The sequence below is a fragment of the Cyanistes caeruleus genome, chromosome 9, assembly GCF_971803275.1.
Source record: "Cyanistes caeruleus chromosome 9, bCyaCae1.hap1.1, whole genome shotgun sequence".
Classification (NCBI taxonomy): domain Eukaryota; kingdom Metazoa; phylum Chordata; class Aves; order Passeriformes; family Paridae; genus Cyanistes; species Cyanistes caeruleus.
In genome coordinates this window covers 28984353-29007027 of record NC_141709.1, presented here as the reverse complement: position 1 = coordinate 29007027, position 22675 = coordinate 28984353, and the positions used below count along the sequence as shown (strand labels likewise).

Genomic DNA, 22675 nt, shown 5'->3' with positions numbered 1-22675 from the left:
GGGGAGCCAACTTCCTAGAGTTTCCACCCTCTCAAAAGGTCATGATCCCATTGTTACCACTCCAAGTCAGGCAAGGGAGGAGCTGGAGCAGAGCTGAAGGGGCAAGAGTGTGTGGACTGAGTTTGGCTAAGGCTGTAGGTAACTGGATGCTGATTAGTTTATTTGCTGGTATACACTCATTTTTGGAGCACTTTGCAGATGCACAGCATGAAGTAGGTAGATGTGCTGGAGAAATATTAATTGATAAGAGCTGCAGATGTTCTCCCTGCTTTTTGAGAGTGTTTCAGGTCACAACATAACATGCTGTGCATAAAAGAAGCTGTACTGGCAGCACAGTCAAATTTGGATGCCACTTCATTGTGCTATTTCTGCTATTATGACCAGTGTTCAAAGAGCCATTTGTGGGGATTTGGGTGCATTAGTGCATTAACCCTGCTAAAGGGAATGAAATTTGCACACATCCCGGGGACACAGCATGGGCCTTAAATGCTCTTTATTCCTCACTGAAGTGGAGAAGCACCTGGGTGAGTGCTGCCTATTCAAACAAGGAGGACTTTGTTTGTGGGTGTCCTGTTTTTACCTGGATCCCCTGGACAACAGCTGATTTAACTGTTTTGGTGCTGCTCTTGCTTTAAGAATAAATAAATCAATTCATAAATCGATTAATTAATTTTTTTAATTCCCTTTTTAGAAAATATTAAATTTGTTTCTTCAGATCAATGACTGACTTAGTGAGGATGCATTTTGAATTTAAAATGTAGAGAGTAGTAGGGTATGTATATTGTGCTTGATAAATGTGCTCTAATGCCTGCTGTGAGAGAGTGAAATAGATCCACATGTCAGAAAACAAGATAAAGCACAGCATCTACTCCTCCACCTCCATGTGCTTGTGGGACTTCTTTCCTGTTTCCTTATTTCCCTATCTATAAATCTAAAATAACAAAGACCTCCCCCACGGGAAGTGGTGTCAGCAATTCATGACCGTACAACATTAAAACCTGGAAGGGAAGTGCACTAGGAGAGCAAAAAATATTCACTCCATTAATTATAGAAACATGTCTAAGAAAGGTGATAGACAGCAAAAATCACTACATATTCTCTTGTCTTCAAATTACCTGCCTTCTTTTGATTATCCCTGACTAAGAAAGGGTTTGTAGGTAAACACTGGTGTTTCAGGGATGGCATAAAATCTGGAAAAACCTTTGGAAATTAGGATTGAGCAGTGGTTCAGCACTTGTGCTGCAGTTATGTGGTATCAAATCACGTGATCACTACCAGATGATACCAGGTGAACCTCAGCCATGATTTGTCCTTTGCATCAAGGGTACAGGTATTGCCCATGACCACTTGCATTCTGTGTTGGTGCTTTATAGGGCTGTAGGATCATGATTTTCTAGGCTGAGCATCAGTCAGCAGGCTGAGAGAAGAGCCCTACCCATGTTGAGTTGACGAGGAGTCAGGTTTTGGCAAAGGCAGAGATCAGCTATCCCAGAGCAACAAGAGGATTGCAAGGAGCTAGAAAGACTTTTTTAGGGGTCAAGAATGCTAGGTTGTCTTTGAAATACTTGTTGTAATGAGTTTGGGATTTAGTTACACTGTTGATTATTTATAGTTGCCTGCACAAAGCTGATACTTCGCTTGAGGCTTAAATCAGCTCCTGGTTTATATAACAGTAGTTTTAGTTGGGGTTTTGATGGTGAATGCACATTTTAATTCTAAATGAGGGTAGAAAATTACTCTCATGTCAGGTAGAATTGTCCCTTAGGCCACTGGGCAGGTAGCTCTGACTTGAGTAAAATGGAGAAGCTGTATGGCATCTCTGATCTGCAGAGATGTGTTCCTTAAAGCTGCTCAGGATCTCTCCTGTAATTGTTCCTAAAATGCTCACCTTAGCTCTATGCTTGTCATACACTACAATTGTGCTCCCTGGCTTTCTATATTCTCATGATGCTGGTAACAAGTCAACTGCCCTGGCAAAATGTAGCAATAAATCGTCAGTCTTCTTTAAAGTGGACGAACTGTTATAAAACTCAAGCTGCTCCAAGGGCTCGTTGACCTACGAGCCAGTCTGAAGACCATCGAAGATCAGATCAGAGTGGAGGATCAGATGCTGAAGATCACCAGATGTGCAAAAAGCTTTTACAAGAGGACAAAATGATTCCCGTTCTGTGTGGGCAGTATCCAAGCTGAGTCAAAGTATTGCACATCAAACAAAAGGCACAATGAGACTGAGAAGAAAGCAGCAGTGCTCTGGAGGACATAGCAGGGTGAAGAGACATCTGCACCCCCAAGTTTTAGGGGTTTGAGTTCAGAGGTGCTGCCTGAAGACAGAAACCCTGCAAATCCAGTACTTTTAAGCACCTCCTGCTTTGGCCTCCCCTCACAAGGAACCTCTCTCCTGGGGCCCAACAAGACCTTGTATTTGTGCTGAAGCACAAATTTACTTGATTAAATCCTGCTATCTTTGCTGGTTGTTACGGAAGCACCTTCTTACTTATGTCACACATAATGTTTAATATGTTCTTAAAAACCCAGTATTTTGTTCATTCTGTCTAGGGCATCATCTCTAAAGGCTATTTTGGCTTCCTGGAAAGGAATAGATCACAGTCAGGTCTCTCTGGGGTCTAAAGGGTTTTAAAGCTAAGAGGGTCCACCACAACCCCTTCATCAGACCTCCTTCATGTGAACGACTTAGATCGCAGCCTCTGCTTTTTGGTTTTTTTTTTTGTCTTCTCAGCAGTAGAAATGTAGTGCCTGATGCCACAGCGGCCATCACCAGGCTTCAGAGTTAACAGGGCTTCTGAAGAAAATCCCAGCCCGTGCGGAAAGTGCGATAAGAACGGCAAGTTTGGGTCGTACCCGGGACGTTTTCCCTGCCCGGGGAGGCTCCAGGAGCGCCTGAGGCGATTCCCGCTCCCGTGGGCCCCCGCCCCCGCCGCGCTCCGCCCTCGGGGCCGCCCCAGGTACGGGCGGGGGGGCGGCTCCCGCCACGCGAGCAGCGCCCGCGGGACCGCTCGGCTCGGCTCGGCTCGGCTCGCTTCAGTTCGGCTCGGGTCCGCTCGGCTCGGCTCGGCTCGGCTCGCTTCAGTTCGGCTCCGCTCGGCTCCGCCGCTCCTCCGCCGCAGGTAAGAGCCGCGTCCCCTCTGAGGGGGCTCCTCCCGCGCCGTCGGGGCTGCTTCCCCTCGAAGGTGGCGGGGAGGGGGCTGGCGGTGTTCTGTGCCTCCGGGACCCACAAAGTCCTCCTCGCACCGAGCGTCGGGGCTGTCCCCGGGCTCGGCGGGACGGGAGCCGGGGCGGGAAGCAGGAGGTGCCCGGCGGGTGAGCGCCGGGTGGGTGCTGCGCGCCCCGAGGTGTGGTGTAACGGGAAGCCCTCGGGAGCGGCGGGGCGGAGAGGGCGACAGCAGTTCCATCTCTAAAATAAACATTTCCCAGCAATGAGAGGCGATATAATATTGCCTTATCTCTAAAATACCCTCAGCCTCGCGGCGGGAGAGAGGGGCCTTCCCAGCTGTTCTCCAGCTGGTGCGTAACCCGCCCGTTCCCGTCACCCCGGGCAGTGCCCGGCTCGGGGAGGGGAAACAGGTGATAATAACCCAAGTGCTCGGCGATGGAGCGCTGCCGGGAAACGCGGCACCCGCTGTCGTCGTGGCTGCTCGGGGCAGGGCAGGGACCCGCTGTTGCCGGACTGCCCGGCCCGCCCGAGCTCTCACCGCAGAGCCGCTGCCCGGCCGAACAACGAGCGGACTTGCCCGTACCCACAATGCCCTTACAGCCCCGGGCAGCGAGCCCGCCGCACCAAGCCAAACGGATCCATCTTCTAATCTAGTTCACAAAAAGTATAGACTCTCCGGTTTGTCCAGCTTACATGCTGTACCCATGCTGTACCAAACGCATGTTTGTTTTTTTTTGCCGTGCATTCTGGGACGACGCGTTGGTTTTTCCCCGCTGTTTTCCCCGCTCTTGCTGGCAGCCCGGCAGTGTCGGTGATGCTCGCGGTCACAGCAGCCTGGGGGTCCGCAGCGGCATCGCCAGCACCGGCACGAGTGGCTCCACCTTTTTGCCTCCCAAGGTTCTCTCTCCACGCTGTCCTTCTAACAAGCAACGACATGTTGTGTGCTTGTGCAGTGCATCAGGTTGATCTGACCTAAATTAAGTGTAACTTGTCAAAAAAGAAAAAAAAAAAGGGGGTGGGGGGGAATAATTTTAATGTGGATTTTCCCAGGTCCTGAGACAATATAAGACCGTGGTCTCAAAACATGCTTCTGTGAAATTCTTTGGTGGAAAATCTGGTTTTGACTTCTCCTGCTTTGTTTCTCATCACTTACTCCTCACCCAGTGCTACACTCTCAGTTGTGCAAATAATAGTTTGCAGGGCTTCAGAGTTGCTTGGATTAGCTCTAGGTCCAAAAAACATTCTCTTGTGAACGTTTGTGGTTTTTTTCCCTCCAAACGTAAAAATGTCATTGGAACTATAATTTTGATCTGTGTGTTTGTAACTGTGCTTAGATCATGGGAGCACTGATACTGGGTTAGAGAAGGCACAAAATTGAATCCATGCACTGCTGTATAGAAGTGTGTAACTAAAAGGCTTTTATTTCCTGTTATTTGTGCTTGCTGTTCTGGAGGTGGTTGTGTATGCATTTATTGGGACTTCACTGCCTTCAGGACAGTTTTATCAGAACAATTTATTGTATAAGTCACAAGAGAGACAAATGAACCAAATTAAAATCAAGCTTCTTTTGCAATTTTGACAAAATCGTGATGCCCTCTTTGCAATATATTTTCAGGTGACAAAGTGAGAAGACTTACCAGCTATAGGTTTTAGTAACAATAGTTCTTGTATGTAGCAAAGCAATGCATTTAGTATTTGTTAACAGGATGGTTGTCATGTAGTAGTTATGTCAGCTGTGTAGTTCAGACATGGTTTTTCCTACCTTCATTTTCATATGTTTTCATGCAGCTCCACATTAAAATGTGCAGGTCGCAGCATCACAGTTCAGGGTCTTACATCACACTGCCTGGTTGTAGTGCCAGGGTAAGGCTCTCGTTTCCACTTGTCCCTCCCCAGCAGGTACATGTGTATTCTTTGTTACTGGTTAGGCTGAAGAAACAGGTTTTTTTGAGGCGGTTCTCAATGGCTAATGCTGAGAAATGTCCTGAACTGGTCATTCAGGTATGCTTTTTGCTGTAAAAATGTATCTTGTGCTTCAGGTTCTGCATATTTAGAGAGCTCCTGCAAATGTGTGCTTAGCTTAGTGCAGTGGTGTTTGATATTTGAAATAAGCAATAAGATTTATGTTTGGAAGTATTAGCTCATTAAAAAATGGAAAGTGTGAGGGTGCTTGTTGTAATCCCAGTTAGCAGGTGGCTTACTTTGCAGCATGGGAGAACATCATAGCACAGAGAAATGAATTAACTTATTCATCACAGATTTTCTGCTTGGAAGAGGAGGATAAAAGGCAACAAATTAGACTTCTGCACTGCAGAGCCATCCTAGGCTGGCCCTGTCTCTGTGTAATTCTGGTTTCCAGGAGGTTTCTGCAAGACAATTCCAGTCCCTGGTCACTTGATTTGGTGAGGACAGTAGCTTGTTTTTACCTATAAATGAAAGGTTTTAGACCCAGTAATGCAGAAAAATCTGTAACTGTCTCCTGCTCATTGGTGGAGGAGTGTCTGTCTGAATCTGCATATGGCCTCACTCTAGCTCCAGACAGGGTAAGTGCCATCACATGCCTGAACTTCCCTTTTCTTCCACCACCGTGGAAGCACGGTCATGGCTTTTTCCATGGAGGGCTGTATCCCAGGGCAGAACGTAGCTGTGCCCTGCCTTCCAGCTGGGGAAGGACCAGCAGGGACTCAAACGTGTCTTGTAGCAGAGCTGGTACGGGTTCATCTTGTGTGTTGCTCTGGGTGCTTTTATGTCACTGCTACTTCAGTGTATTCAGCAGTGAAGTGCTCGGAATTACTTCACTGTTGCCAGTTCCTTCCTGAGAAAGAGAGGCAGAACTGCAGGGCTGGAGATCCCATGAGAAGGGGACTGAATTCCGGATTTCTGATGTCTTGGCCATCTCTGCAGTGTTTGTTACAGGAAGGAAGGGCTTTGAAGATGGTGAGTTTTGTAACAGCCATCAGCCTTGTCAGTGTGCACTGTTCTCTGGGACAGGGCTGAGTTTGGGTCAGCCTAGGCTTACAGTTGTGTAGACCCAGAAGTTGTCTGGCTCTGGGTTTCCAAAATTCAACAGAATATTCAGGGTACTGTGGAAGTCTCTGCATCCGCTCTTTAGGGCATAGGGAAGATAAAAATCCCTTCTTCCTTTCATCCTTTGAGAGAGAGCTGAGATAGGTTCAGTTAGTGGATCCTCTTTCACCTGGGGAGAATTTTTTTACTGCTAAATATTTTTCTCTGTATTTTCTGGGGTAGCGTGCTTGCCAACAGGCATGGAACCATGTGATAGTAAGCAAACATTCAACACTCATGGAAGAGAGTAGAAAAGCACAAACCTCTGTTTCTTAATTTTTTTGTTGTTGTTGTCATAATACTAGAGGGACTAATTTCTCCTTCCTGAGAATTTTATTGTGGCTCTAAAATGGAGTTTGAAGATGTTGAATGTCATGCAGGAAATGGGAGAGGCATTGCTTGATGTTTGACTCAAGGAAATCTTTCTAACAACAGTCAAACCAAATGTAGTTGTAAAGTTAGATGGCAAAAAAGTAATACCTGCTGGTTCTTGACTTGTGTTCCACACCCAGCAAGTTCTTAAAAACCCTTTAAAAGCTGTTTATAAAGCCTGTGTTCCCAAATATAAATGGGTAATAAAAAGAAATAACCACTGACATTGCTTAGAGAGTTTCATCCTTCAGTTGTCACGCGTATATTGAACTTTTTTGTAGCATGTAAATTCCAGAACAAATCCACTACAAGCATCTTCTTGTAAAGACTTCTGGACTCATTAATAAATGAAATTTATTAAAGATGAAGTGTTCGAGATGAAGAGCTCACATTTTTAAAGTAATGAACATAGACTTTCTGTTTAGAGAGTTGAATTATTTTTGCTCTAGATCTGTCAATTGAGTGACATTTAGATGACACCCCAAAGTCAAGTTCTGGAGGTTACTGAAGAGTGAGCCAGAGGCTGTCACAGGGAGCAGCTGTTGCAGAGGGCAGGGCTGTAAGAGCTGGAGGAAATGTAACTGATACCGAAAAATGTGCAATACTTTGGGCAAGACCAAGCTGCTGTCGTGTTGCCAAATGAGGTGATTGTTAATTGTGTGGATCCTGAGAAAGGATTTGTCTTTGATCCAAATTCTGGCCCAGAGTAGGTGGCTGCAGCCTGTTTTGGCAGTCTCCACAAGGCAAGATAATGTAAGTCAGGATGACAAATGGTGCTGTACCCTGGCTTACTGGAGAGGAAATGCACCAGACACAAACTTGGCCTTTAGATTGTATTAGCCATGAAAAAAACCAACTATGTTCTGTTACATTTTTCTGCTCTAAATCTGGAATAATTATTACTTTAAGGCAGATATTTTTGTGTAGCTGTGCTGTAAGTTGCTGATGTTTCCATGTCCTATTGCAGTTGTCTTTGCAGCGTGGTAGATTTTGATCCAGGCTTTGTGCAAAACACTCATGTGTACAGAGGGATCTCAGCTGCTTCTTGGTTCCGTTTGCTTTGCTGCCTTTCTTCAGGAAATGTGTAATGATTCCTAACTAAGGTTTTCCATCCACTTGTGAGATTTAACTGGAAATTTAATTTTAAATTAATAAAGATAATCTCCCTCTAATAAACTTTAAACCGATGGCTTCAAATGTTTGCTGTTATCTTAATATCTGTCACTAACACAAGCCCTGTTTCTGTTCTCTTTGTACACTACAGGACTTTCCTCTTTACCTTCAATGGAGGAAGCTCAGACAGCACTGTGTTCCCAGCCTAACCTGCCTATCCATTATTCCCTTACCTAATATTCTTATTATTCATCTTTATCATAATCATTGTAATCCTTTTGCTTCTACATCGCAGGTTCAACAGTGTGGCCACTCTCTTGATTCATATACTCACAGCAAAGCCTTCATCTCTCTCATGGATTATAGATCTAAATTGGTAACTATCGCTTGCTTGCAATGTTTATTAGCAGTTATGTTAATTGCTCATACTCTGTTTTCTGCTTCTGATAAATCTCTCTTGTAGGAACAGCATTCGTATAAGAGTCTCTAAGGTCATGGCCTTATTTCCTTTATGAGCTTTATCCTTAGGACAGCACACATTGGCTGTAAAAGAATTCTGTTGTTTGGTAGAAATCTGGTTCAGAATTGAATTAATTTCTGAAAAAGAAAACAGTATTTATTCTCCAATGACAGAGCGCATAAAGGAGTGAGGTTTTATAATAGAAAATTGACATAGATGTGTAATTTGTGAACTAGAATATTTTTAATGTAGATGCACTTTCCAATACTTTTTGTGGCAAAAATACACAAAGTATTAATGCTTTTGAGAAGCAGATATGTTGCACGTTAGGAACACCTCTCATTTGTTACTGTAGAAATACAGAGGAATGCTTTCACCCCATCCTCTCATCTGCCTAATTAAAGAAATTTGTGTTAGTGGATGATGATGAAACAGTTAAACTGTCACATTTAAATTGTTACTGGTCCTAAATAACACAAGACAAATCTAGGAAATTACAGCTTTGGCTTTAAAAATGAAGCATAATAAAAGATGTTTTTATTGCTAGAACTGCCCAGAAGTTGTAATATAGAGAATGCAGCGGTTCATAACAAGTTGAATTTGCAAGTGTGTCTTAGGGTATAGTTTGAAGTATAAGTTGCATCAGTGTCACCAGGTTTCATGGTTAACTGGGGTGACTGACAGCAGAAAAGGAGATTACTTCCCAAATTCAGACTTCTTTCTCACACTGCTGTGAGAGAATGGGATGTAGAAACGGGATGTCTGTGAACCCATGTGGTCTTAATAAAGACATAAAACCTTTAAAGGTAATTGTCGGATTTCTATTTCTTCTTGTCCGTGAGAGGATAAAGAAGAACAGCCATCCATTAGTTTGTAGCCAAAACTGTAAGAGCTGGCAACACTAAAAGTCAACCTTAGCCTTTTCTTCCTGGCAATAAATTAATGATGAGATACATCTGTTGATTTCTAGCCAACAGTTTAAACTTTTACTGAAGTTGGCTGTAGGCAAAAGATGATGCAAAGCAGGGGTTACAGTGACCACTTTCACTGATTCCTAAGAGCAGGAACACTTTGATGTTTTGTTGCACTAGAAACCAGTTTGAGTCTTTACCATGATGCTGCTCACAAACTGAGGAGCAGAGAGAGCTGTGTGGATCCATCTGTGTGACACATTTCAGTGAGCACTAAAAACAACAAAGGCTGGTTTCCAATGGAGGTGTCTTAGGGCAATAGGCTTTTTTCTTCTAAAATTCATTAGACCAAAATAGAAACTAAAGGCAGGAGAGAGAGCCACCTTGACCTAGGAATATATTCTTTGGTGGCTAATAAGCTCTGATTAAGATTTTATTGCTTTAGAGCATTTGCAGCATCCTGCTCTAATGTGGTTTCTTTGTCTAATAAAAGATGAGCTCACAGTGCAGGCTTTTTCCTCAACAGGGAAATAATAAGGTATCTCAGAGCTACAAAACTGCCTATTCCCACAAAACTAGTTGGAAGTGGCTGTGTTTGAGACCTTGCTCCCATTGCTAATGCATGTGGGGAAAAAAGATTGTCAATATTAGTATGCTTTTACCTACAAAAAAGAGGGCTCCCCAGGCAAAGAACTAAATGATGCAAGGTCTCATGCTGAAGTGATCTCAAGGACAATCTGATTGGCAGCTTTTCCTTCTCTTGTGTAGTGGGTTTTATGTCCTGTAGCAAAATCTTTCCTGTATAAGTATTTTATTGAGGATTAGTCTAAGACAGTCAAAATGGAAACAGTCATGAGCTTCTCCTTTGCCCTCTGTGTGCCAGCTGTATTTGACGTGGTCTCCTGTAACAGAACCCTCCTTGGGCTGTGTGTTTGTGTGAAACAGCAGAGATGCTGCTCTATTTGGAGCCATCCTAAATGAGCATCTGTGGCTGTGTGCTCAGGGAGCAGGGGTTACACTACCAGCTATGTGGCCTTGGACCAAGGAGGGAGGACAATCCCCTGGGAGCAATGGCTGTGTGAGCCTTCAGGTGATTTGGACAGGAGCTGCCTGACCTCAGCGTGTTGTCTTCATTTCCCTCTGCTGCAGAATCTCCTCCAGGTGCAGAGGGCCTGCAGGAGATGTGATTTTGTGGACCTTTCTCTCAGTAGCATAGCAACTGCTGCCACTTCCCACTGCTCTGTCCCCTCTGCTTGGCTCCCTCAGCCATGCAGGATCAGGAACTGAACCAACTTTACAATCAGCCCTGAAAAACAGGAGAAGCTGTAGCAGGGCTTATTTTTAACTAGGATCTCTCTGTTCTCTGAACCAGCCCTCTGCAGGGTCCTCAAGGCTGACATGCTTAGGGAGTGCTTGGAGCAGGAGTGAGACAACAGGTGGGGAAGAGAAAGGGCGGGGAGGAGGACCAGGAGTGAGGTCTGCTGTTCCCTGGCTTTGGGATTCAAGCACAAATTCAGGGCAGCCCTGTGAACACTTCCAGCCCAAGTGCTGGTGGAGCACAGCTTCAGTAATGATCTGCCATCAAAGAGATAATCAGAAATTAGTATGAAACTCCTTTCAGTTTCACTCCATTCACTAGAGGGGAAAGGGAAAAGTCCAGCTTAAGCAAGGGGATGGAGAAATTTTTCTTTAAAATTTTTGTGCTCTGACTGCCTCTGGTGATTCAAGGTGCTGACCTGCAGCATCTTCAGCCAGCACAGAGGCCAGCAACGGTTGTGCTTCTATGACAACAGCCCCACGTTCTGGGCAAGTATCATTTGATCTTATTCACTGTGTTGTGCTTCTAACAAAGCTGCTCAAGCTGGCCACATTCTGTAATTGCTTTTTCAGCTGAGATCTGAAAGTCACATTTGTAGCCAGGTACAATTCTGATTAGAGCAATCTTAGAGGGTTAATAGAGGCGGCAGTGCTTCAGTTGGAAGATCAGCTTGGAGTGTGTGGATGGGTTCTGGGAAGGCAGGGGTTGAAAGAAGATACTGATTCCTGTGTGATCAGTGCAATACATCTTCGTTAAAGGTCTGCCTCTGAATCTTTAAAAGACCAGGCTTCAAGTGATGAAGGTTTTTCACTATTTCAAGCCTGTGTGTGTGGAATGGAGAAGTAGAGATTTAATTTTTTTTTTCTTTAGCAAGTGCACAAGTGTTGTCAGTGGCATTTGTGGAGATTATACTGTGTATGGGGAAGATAAATTACTCAAATAGAAAATTTTCTGTTGTCCAGTGCAGTGATGGTACAAATCAACTAGTCACCTGATTAATAATTTTTGCAGCTGAGATAGCTGAGATTTCTGAGGATAAGGAGGCAGTGAGTGCATTGGCCTGAGTGTCTGAATGGAAGTTAGTTAGATGTTGAATTCTTCATTTTAGAAATTCCTGCTGTGAATCACAACACATGGGTAGAAGAGCTGTTTTCTGATACACTAATGAGAAGTAAATTTGTGCTTGTGTTTTCTGGAGTGCTTGCAAAGGACTGTAGCCTTACTGAAGAGCATCTGAAGTTCAGAAGAGAGTCTATCAGAATTTTACTGTATTCTACAGAGAAATACTTATGGGAAGATTTTAATGCTTTCAGTGCAGCTGCTCACTATTGAGCTACTGATAAATTTCTTCAGAAACTGCCCTTGTGAATGCAATCTGTGAACAAAATGTCTGCTGCACCAGTCCTTTTCTGTGTGAGAAAGTTGCACATGTTTAATCAGAGATAAACCATTGTGCATATTGTACTGAAGTTCAAAGTAGGTTGCTTTTGGTTTGTTCCCCCTCTGTAGGAAATTTAAGTTAAATTATCTCATCCCTATATAAACTGCCTTGGGATAGCATTTTGTTATATAGTTGTGGATTTTGAGCTGTTTTTTTGGTTTTGTTTGAGTTTGTGGGGTGTTGTTGCTGGTTTTTTTCAGTGAATGGGTGAAATCCTGTGTGCAGGTGGGAAGAAGGAAGAAGGAAGGTATTTGGGCACAAATAGAGAATAAATATTGGAAATCTGAGAGTAGATATTGGAATGAGTTTTGTTCCCAAAGGTGCCTATGAATTTGAGTTGAGAAAATTAACTTCTCTGGATGCTGGGTGAAGGAGAGACTTCTGTCACTGCTCAGTCCCCTCTGACTCTGCACACAAATAGCCCAGGCCCTGGTTTGAATGAGTAGCTGCTAATTAGACCTGTGTTGTCATTGCTCCCATTTGCCAGCTCTGTGACTGGTTATAAGGAGCCAAGACCTTTGCTTATTTGATGTACTCTTTCAAACAGCATGAAAGATTAAAAGTGTGGTATATCTGTTAAAAGGTAAAGTTTCTTTTTCCTCCTCTGTTGTAATTTGGCTTGTGTAGTTGTGTTCTGTACAACCAGAGATGAAAAGTCAGAGTCATACCTCCTTCCACCAAGTGTCTGAGCTGCACACATTAAGGGCCATGAGCAGCCCTAGCTGCTCTAGTGATTCATAGTCTGCTGTTGTTTTTTATTGATTCTGAATCAAAAAGGGATAATTTATCCATTCCAAATGCTGTCTGCACCCCTAAGGAGCCCTCACATTTTATGCAGTGCTGTTTATTCCTATTGCAGTCTTAGGAGTAGATAGGTGTAGGGTGGATTCAAAGTTTCCAGCTGAAATTCCCGTTTTTTTTCATCTTCTACCAATGCCTTTTTTTCCTTCTGTAACTGTTCAGGATGGAACTTTTCTAAGGATAAAATGCTGGTGGTGCATGCACTAGAAATGTGAATTTTCCATAGAAGAAGTAAAAGCAATTATTTAGGTTTATTTACCTTGGAAGCTGCTTGATGAATTGCATGGTTGGATGCACTGTCAAAGATTTTAGTTCTTGGTTGCAGTTTATTGGAGCAACAGAAGTGGCACCCTGCCACTGGAGTAAAGAATGCTGTTTCCCCAGGAGTATTTGAACAATCTGCAATAGCCATCTGTTATTCTGTTAAACACAAAGCAGTGCAACAGGTGTATTTCTTGGGTTTGGAAGTCTTACCAGCATGAGTGAACACTACACTTTTAAAGCCAGGATTTAAAACAAGACTTCAGAGTGTGCTCCTCTTTAGTCAGCAGATACAGTGCTTATGACATTAGAAAGTGGAGAGATAACCTAAACATATGGTACACAGTTAAGGAAAACAAATGCTGAACTGCTCTTAAATCTGTTCTTTTTCCATGTTTGTCATTTCCTTAGATGGCTTCAGTAACAGATGCCAGATTCAGGCAGAAAGATACTTCAGACCAAAATTTTGATTACATGTTCAAGCTTCTGATCATTGGCAACAGCAGTGTGGGTAAAACATCCTTCCTCTTCAGATACGCCGACGACACCTTCACTCCAGCCTTTGTGAGCACAGTGGGAATCGACTTCAAGGTGAAAACAGTTTACAGGAATGACAAGAGGGTGAAGCTGCAGATTTGGGTAAGTGCCAGCATTTTCAAAGATGCTTTATATTAATCCCAGCAAAGGTGTGATGGTAAAAAACAGTTTGTTTGGAAATAGATTTTTGGATTGGTGTAGATTTTGGTTGTTTGTAAGTTCTGTGTGGCTGGATCTTTGTGTCCCTGCAGTAAACTGAGTTTTCTTTGTGTTACTGTCTCACTCAGCTGGTGAGGGTCCTGATGTGCTCGAAGCAGCTGCTCTACATTTGAGTGAACTCTACACACAACTCATACTATCATTTTATGGCCTCTACATAACATACGTGTATCTTCCTGTAACTCATGTACCTGCTCAGCAGCCCATTTCTACTCAATTTCTGCCCCATCTAAGAGCTTAATCTTCTAATTGATTTACATTATAATTATAATTTATAATTCTTTAATAATTGCATTTTAATGTAAAATTACAGTAATCACATCTGGGTTTTTTATTATTGTGGGGATCTTGAATAGTGAGAATCTAAAATGAGGTGCTTTTTTTTTTTTGTGCTACAATTACATGATTCATTTTATTTCTGTGTTGCTGGGTACAATGTACAACAAATTATTTAATAAAAGATCCTTTTCATGTTGTAAAATCCTGACATTGAAACTAAGGTAGGCCACCTGATATGAAATGGATTAATTTAATTCAGGGTTTTGGCAATAAAAATGTTCTTACTTCAGGCCCTGTAGGCAACTAAAGATGATTTCCATTTAGTTGGTCTTTCTGAATTTTGGAATGTGAAATTTTCTAAGAAGTTGTTTAAAAGCAAGACAGAAAACATCTTAAAATATTAGAGTTTTTCTCAAAGATACTGTGATTAAAGTGTATTAAGAAATAATCTTAATTAAATCTGTTAGAGGGCTATGGGGCAAAAAAAGGCTTTGATAACCTTAAACTTCTTATAAAAAGAGATGTCAGGTGATTCCTCAGAGGGTGCTATCCCTAGGACCTGTAATATTGGAGTTGCCAACATCACTGTTGATTTAACATTTATTTTTAATAAAAGGTACACCTAAGTGTTGGACAGTTTTCAGAGTAACTTGTGTTCTGTTCTTCTCTCTTTTTGCATGGATCCCTGACATGAATCATGATTCAAGGACCTTAACAAAAACACAGTGTGCCTCTATCAAAACCACAGTATTTGAACTTGCTTGTCTCCTGCCTGTCCTGAGATTACATTTGTCATTTCAATGTGTTCTCCAGGCTCCATTAGCATACTAAAACTACGGGCTCGGCTTTTATGTGTAGGAAGAAGGAGTTTTCATACCAACCTATCTTCCAATTACTTTTTAAAATTATTTACAATTGCTCTTGAGTTTCTGTGAGTGTGTGGCTCTGTGGCTCCATTGAACCTTTTGCTCTGACTTACAATTTTCCATTTATGTTGACATTTTTTCCATTGTGCTTCCCCTAAGCTTGGCATTAAGCCTTATCTGAATCAGGTTTAATGTGAAATTAAGTGAAGAAGGTAAAAGTGTTTGACATAACCACTTCAAATATTTTTCTAAAATCCAGAGAAAAGCACTTCTAGGAACCTCTGATGTTGTCCACAGACCCAGGGTTTTTTCAGTTCAGGGGTGCTTGTGGAGCTCTGAAGGGAGCATGGCTGTGGCAGACTGGAGGTGCCCAAGGGCTGTGCCAAATACCTTGTTCTGTGTTCTGTCTCAAGGTGAGAGGGAAGTTATTACTGCAGTGCTGTGATCCAGAGAGTTTTGTTATCAGTGGGACTTTCTTTACATTACCTGTTGCTTGTGTTAAACAGCAGAACAGAATTTGGGTGCAGGACCCAGCTGCAGAGTCCTTTGTGTTAAAGCTCAGAATAATTCACGCTGCTTCAAGGCCAAGCAGCTGCATGTAAAGACAGACAGCTTGTCAGTGAATGCCTCTCTGGTATGACTCCTGGTTTTGTTTTTCTAGCAGAAGTTGATGAGCATTTTAAAGCCAGAGATCTTGCATTTGTGTTTGTGCTGAGTTTGAGGAAGTCTGTGTTTTGCAAATCAGGATTTGACAAGCTGTCACATGGGATGTTCAGAAGCAAGTGCTCCTCCGTTTGATTTTGGTGTCATTAATGGGCCTCTTGCTTTGTTGACATTAACACCTCAATCACCCAAATTGATATTTTAATAATCGGTTGTGCTTGTGACTAAGCAGTCTGGGAAATGATCTGCTTTGAAAAAACTTGAAAGGAATAGCTCTTTAGCTTGAGAGGAGCAGGACATAGAGATATTCATGATGTTTTTAAGGTAGAATGACAGCACTGCTGCTGCATATGGAAACAGTAAAATGGTTCAGAGAGTGGTTTATGAAATAACATTTTGTTGTCCTTTTTTCCCCCTTTCTTTAAAGAGCTCCAAGATCAGTTGACTGTGTTTTAATTTCAAATATTTTCTATCTTGTTTAGGAATGGTGGTGTTGTGTTAATAGAATAAATTAACTTTATTGAGAACATTAATTTTGTAGTTGGATGAGGTGTAGCAATTTAATATCTAATTAAAAACATTATTTGCATAATTATATTAATATGTTATATAGATATTTATATATCTACATAAATGCAATTCTTTGATTTGATTTTTTTTTTATGACACTGCCATCTGTGATAATACTTTCATATAAAGCATATTTCTTATGATTGGGATGTAAGGAGCCAATTTATAATCTCTCTGCATTTCTTGACCAATTTTTTTATTCCCAGAGTTGCTAATTACTGTTTGCTGGAGAAAAATGATTATATTTTCAGCTAGGTACGGTTTTTTATTATAAATAAATCTCAAAGGTAACATTATTATATTCTTAGCAAATGCAAACAGTTAATACTTAATGCAGACTTCAGGTTGCCTAGCAGCTAGAGAGGGCCACTTTGTCCAGATCCAGATGGAAGCAGGGTGAATGAATAAAAGTGATTTCAGTTTTAGGTAAGAGCAAGGTGAAATTTCTTTTTCTCTCTTCTGTGCATTGCTGGTGAGGGATAATGGTGCTGAAAATGACAGCAGAACTCCTGAGCAATGTGGCATTGAGGGGAGCTGCTGAGGGGCAGCCTCTGGCCCTTCCTGCTGGCCCAGTTTGGGTTCATTACATGAACTCTTTGTACAGTCACATAAATTAACTAATAGAAAATCATTGGCAGGGTCCAGTCCCAAACACTTGCACACCACCCAATACATACTTTGTGTGAGGAATTTGGTTACATTTCCATTATACTTTTGTGCAGCACCCTGCACAAGGGACTCTCAACATTGATGTGATTAATAATAAACATAACTAAATACAGGGTTTGGCAGCTGATGTTACAGTTGAAACTACTTTCCACCCCTCTTGTAAAAAGCAAGAGATTAAATTTAACTTCAGATTAAAAGGTAGAAAGGCTGTGATGTTCAGACAGGCAGTATATTTAGGCTGCAGTATGATTTTTCTTTTAAGGAGCTGTTTATCAGAATGAAACTGCTAGGATGAAGGTTTTTTTCTTCTCATTTACAAAAATGTCTCGGTGTCTTAACTGCTGAAACCTGTTGGGGTGTGGGATTAGCTGTAGTGGATGTCTGAAATGTGTTACAGCTCTCAGGCACAGCTGGGGAGAGGGTACAAAGCAACATTGCTCTGGGTTTTTTGGATCTTTAAAAACAGAAATATGACAACTGCTAATTATATTGAGTGGCAGTTACCACACAAAACAGAAAAGTGTAAACCAAAATAACCCTCCTGCTGTGGTAGCCGTCCAGAAGGCAAATACACAGTGTTTTTAAAAGCTTTTTGTATCAGGCATCACCTGGATGACAGGATGATCTTGAGCAGCTCGCCTCTTAGGGAAGGTGTTTAAGGAAGTAACACTGGCAACTGAGTTATTTTTTTTTATTTTATTTTTTTGTATTTACAGGAGGTAAAATTAGAACACCATCATATTTGATTGTAAATTTTAATGTTAATTGCACACTTAACCAAAAGCTAATTATGCATTTCAGATGAGAGAGTCGTGTATTCCCAAGGCATCCTATTCCTGTCGTGGTTTTGCCAAGTTCCTTGCAAGCACTGACTTCAGGCTTGAATGCTTGCACAAAACTTGTTTCTAAAAAAAGAGATAATAAGGTTCAGTAATTAAATGTATAGATGTGATAGTGATGGGTGTCTCTAAAGCACTAATGGGCCTGATTCTGCTTTTACAGGCTCACAGTTGTGAAATCCTCTGATTTGCTGTTTAGATGAAGAATTAAAATGGAGAAATTCATGATAGTGAAAAGAACAGGTTGATCCTTGTAAGGGAGTCAAGGATTTCATTTTATTTGCAGCATTAAGGACTTGCTCGGTCCCAAGAATGAAAATCATTGTGGGTGAGTGGATGTAAAGCACTGCTTCTCATGCTAAAATACAATGCAGAATATTTGACTGGAGAAGAGATGCAATAACAGTGTCTGTAATTCAATTCCAAGGTCCTGGTTATATCTCAAGTAATAATACTTCTGCTTTGAGAAGAACTTGGTGCTCATGCCATTCTGAATGGGCTTTAAGATTTGAATTGCAAGGGTGATACAAAGGAGAGAAATAAAAACTTGACAAAAAAGACCCTTATGGGTCACTTACCCCCCACTCACTGTTGAATTTATTGAACAGCCTAAGCTTGCTGAGCAGGGCATTGCTGTGTTTGCAGTCAATTGACACGGAGGATTTATTTCTGTTTATAGTTAATCACCTCAGTCTCTTTGTTATCTCATTATAACTCTGCATTACAGTGAAGGCCAAATTCTACTTCAGTCTAAGCACACTGATACCCCCGCAGTTATCCCTGCTGACAATACTGGATTTGCTCTCACTGCAAAGTGTGGTATCTCTCTTTGTGCTCCATCTTTGCAGAGTTACTGAGCCCTTGGAGGCCTTGTTTTGTACATCTCCAGTAAAATGAAACCTGTTGTGTTCAGAGGTACCAGGCTGTATCCAGGGGCAGTGGCAAGTGTGTGTTTGTTGATAAAGAGCTGTTGGTAGTTCAAAGGTTTGGACCTTTCCTAGCGAAAATGAGCCAATGCTGACTGTTTGTCCAGTAGAGGAAAAGCTGTACATGGGAAATTTCAAGGGAAATTATTCACTTGATGTAGTGAGGCAGTTAAGGTTTGAGAGGACAAATGAATTGCCGACCTCCCAACGTTTTGCATTTAATGCCTTTTACCAGAAATTCAGGATAGATATTTTGTCATCATTCTATATAAGATCTTAGACTCATGTGCCTTGAAACCGTTTTGTGTTGTCCTTGTCTCATCAGAATAACCCTTATTATAATTTTTATAATTATTTATTATTTTATAATATATAAATTATATTTAAATCATAAATGAGAATAATTATTATAATTTCTTTCACAATTTTATCTTCTGCATAATGACTGGGTATATTCTATATTTAAATATGCTGGGTGGCACTGTGATCAGTTATGAGATAACAGTGGGTGGAATTTATGAGTTCTCATAGTGTTTGTCTCAAGTGAGCATGTACTTAAACTGTGTCACATTTGGTCAGATGAAAAAATGTAACTACTGTGCTTACTCATATTTATAACTTTCATGCATTGTGTTGTCTACTGCAGTGTCATGTTTATGCAACACTTGAGTACTTGAATGGCTGATTTTAGAATTAAAAAAGGGAATCCAAACCCCCCCCAAAATTGTACCCTATAGCACAACTGGAGTAACTAGGAATTTATCAGTGTGAACTTTATGATTTATTTTCTGTTGTCCAGCTGTTCAACATCATCCTGATTCATGTTACAGCATGAACTGGGCTCCAGAGATAAGCACTGAATTACTGTTTTCTGTTGCATTTGGAGGCATTTGATTCTGCAGACAGAAGGAAACATTGGTGAGAAGTACCAGAAACTGGACAAAAAGGCAGCACATTCCTGCAGTGTGGAGAGCTGGGAGGCCTCTGGTTTGCTGGTTAGGTTTTTCCATGTGCAGAACAATGTAATGTTTACCAGGTGACTCTGATCTCAACCCAGATTTCTGGTGAGCTCTTCTGGCTGCCCAGCAAACACTAATGAGGGTGACAAAGTAGGAAATGTAAATCCTGTTTGGGGTGAAATGTATCTTCCAATAGCAGCATAGTACCTTGTATTTTATGGCCAGGGGGTCTCTCCACTGCAGCCCAGAAGTGCACCCTAAGCATCCCAGTGTATCCTCCTCTGCTTCTGCCACAGTTTGGGCTTGCAGCATTGCTAAGATGTTCTTCCATCCATATGGAGCTGCCAGTCCCACGTGCACACATCCCTGCTCAGCTCACACATGGCATCCTGTGCTTCTGTTGTGCACTTGCATCTTGTTTGAAAATTCCTCTAGTATTGCCAATTCTGCTTTGGATCCATTTCTGTGCAAATCAGATACTCACTGCTTCACTACTAATTTGTGTTAGAAACTGAAACAGGAGGTGGCAGGAGTGTTTGAAACTTGGGGGGAGCAGGTGTAAGTGCAGCAGATGAACACTGTTATGAGCTGCTGTGCTTCATTAACTGAAGTACCTTCATGTGATATGACTCAAGTGATTAAACTTTGTGTATTACTCAAAGAAGGCTGGATGGTGGTATTTTCTCAGCCAGATTCTGGCTGTTTTGTCACTCTGACAAACTGATCCAGAGATCTGCAGCAGTGCTAGAGGGTAAAGTCATGGCGAGAGAGCAGTGTGTGTGGATCCATGTGTGCATGTATGCTCCTGGTGCTACCAGATTTTACTGTCCCTCTGCTTTCCTTTCAGCCAGAGCAATAAAACAGAACATACAGGGGACCTGTGCACAGGATGTTTACGAGGCAGAACACTCACCCTACTGCTGTTTTTGCTTTTGCATGTGCTTACTCAAAGATTCACCTGCTGCTTGCCCTCCGTGGGTCCCTCGGTCGGCGCTGCTGCCATGGCAGTTGTGAAGTTGCTGCGTGTTCCAGTGCCATGGTAACTGCATCCTGCTCTGCTGGCTGCCAGTGGGCACCAGGCCTGCCCAGTTGTGAAAGGAAGCAAGAGCTCCAAGTGCCAAATTGTGGTAGACTGGCATGAATCAGCTTTGATAAGTCCAGATGAAGTCCTTTACCAAGGACTGCAAGTCTCTTTTTTTTTTGAGGGAAAAAAGAGAAATAACTCCCATCAAATGTGTTTTGGATTTTTTTTTTTTTTTTTAACTCTAAAAGGCTGAAAATTTTGTTTTCATTGGAATTACCACCAAGTGCTAAATTGCTTTCTTGCTCTGCAGTTTAACCTCACATTACACACATTTCTGTAAGGTTGCGCCACTTTTCCCATCGTTTTCTCTTGTCTCTGTTGTGCACCCTGGCTTGCTCTTGGAGAGGTTAGAGAGCACCTTTGCAAGCACTTTTACACTAACTGCAAGGTGAGTTCTTGCAGAGTACTGTTATAACAACATTTAAAATCATGGAGTTGTGCCTAAGAGTGAGCAAGTAGAGCTGGGGAAAAGCGAGGAATTCTTGTTTGCTTTTTGCAGAAGTAATACTCTGACTGTGGTAAAGCACACAGGTGCATCACTTAATTACATAGAATAATAACACTGGAAATTTACAGTGTGCAAGGGTGTAATTAATGAATGCATTTTTTCAAGTCTTTCCTGTATGAGAGTGGAATGATGGACATAATAACTTCTATGCTTCTGTTAGCCTCTCTTGGCCCTCACTGGGTTGTAGAACCACCAGTGCTGTGAGGGCTGCTACTGTGAAGGCAGTGTAGTGAGACACTGAGGGGAGGCTGTCTGAAAGAGAAGATTGTGCTCAGTGCAGCAGAATGGGGCTTGCAACAAGCCTGGTTTAGCTAAAGCACAGCTTCAGCTGACTCTGCTGTGCCCCTTCCACCTCTGGAGTCCTGGCTCTGGCAGGTGGGCTCTGTGCAGACAACTCCACTGTGCAATGCTGATGTGTCCTGGAGGGAGCAAGAGAGCGCAGTGAAAACTGGGGCAAGACTTGTGTAGAACTTGGAAAGAAAAATCCCAGTGTCTTTAGTGAATGCATTAATTACAGTGGAAAACAGCACCAAAGAGCAGTGCTGTAAACTCTGGCTTGCAAGCAGCAAGGAGTGGCCCTGAGCAGCAACCCCAGAGGGCTGGAGAGGTGGAATTGCTCTCAGAAGTGTCAGTCTATGTGAACTCCAGGTGGATTCCAGCCTTTCTGGGAGGTGCCTGAGATGTGGAAGGGGGTATGCATTTGGCAAAACTCTTCAGCCTGTTTTTATACACCCTTCCTCACCAAGCCCCCTCCCTAGGTTGTTTTCCTAAATGTGAGAGTGAAGCATAGAAGAGACTTGAATGGGTTGGCTGATTATGGGAACTTAGAGCTTCAGATGACCAGTATTTCTGTACTGATGCTCCTTCTGACTGCTGTGGTATAATTAGGCAACTGTTGCAAATCCACCATCCAAAACCACCTGTTTAAGGTGTCTTATCCTAGCTAAAATGATCTTCTCTTTTAGAAGGATGCCCTTCACCTTGGAAATAGCATGCAGAAAGAGTCACTACTGCAAACAAATGAGGTAAATCTGTGAGAACTGCTTAGTCCCTCTTGAATTTTTGGGAGATTGGAAGTATAAGAATAATAATTTCCTTCCACTTGCACTGGTTAATGATTTTAGGGCAAAGCAAATTCTTGCAAGTGAAGCATCTGCATGAAGTCCTCCTCTGTGATGTACTTTCTATTCTGAGTTGCATATGCCACAGTAGCATGTTCAGAGCTGTGGCTACCATTCCAAAGTCTTGGAAATGTCTGAAATTATTTCAGTTTTTCTGCTAAAATTCTAATATAAATATGGATAGGAGCTACTTAGTATTCAAAATACTGCAAGAAATCTAAAGGGAACAAATACAGTAAAAATACACCATTGTCATGGCAAAACTTTGATTTCAATAATCTTTCACCTAAATCTGGAAGTGGTCTTGGTCTACAGGATATTTACTGCTTTGACACAAAATTTCACCTGAGTGAGTGGACCTTGCAGAATCTGGCTGAAAGTTGGACACAGCAGCACCTTTGTGTCCGTATAGCAGTGGCTCAAAGTGATTTGTCAGTTCTCCCATCTGCAGCAGGGGCTGTGGGAATCCTCCCTTGCCTGCCTGGCTGGGAGACCAGGAAGCAGTTGTGTGTCAAAACCT

The 22675-nt window shown here is 42.2% G+C and overlaps 1 protein-coding gene across 7 annotated transcripts in view; it reads left to right on the top strand.

Moving 5' to 3' along the window:
• The first annotated feature begins 2950 nt into the window (after positions 1–2950).
• RAB3B (RAB3B, member RAS oncogene family) overlaps positions 2951–22675 on the top strand; it is a 50788-nt gene continuing 31063 nt past the window's right edge. The window contains exons 1-4 of one of the 7 annotated variants that reach the window (XM_086842157.1): positions 3006–3125; positions 8019–8099; positions 13327–13554; positions 22000–22059. In XM_086842157.1, coding sequence (XP_086698283.1) covers positions 8079–8099; positions 13327–13554; positions 22000–22059 — 309 coding nt within the window. In that variant the 5' untranslated portion in view covers positions 3006–3125; positions 8019–8078. Of the gene's footprint in view, positions 3126–8018; positions 8100–10919; positions 11015–13326; positions 13555–21999; positions 22060–22675 lie in introns of those variants that run through there. The other 6 variants (XM_086842154.1, XM_086842155.1, XM_086842152.1 and 3 more) reach the window with 6 other exon arrangements.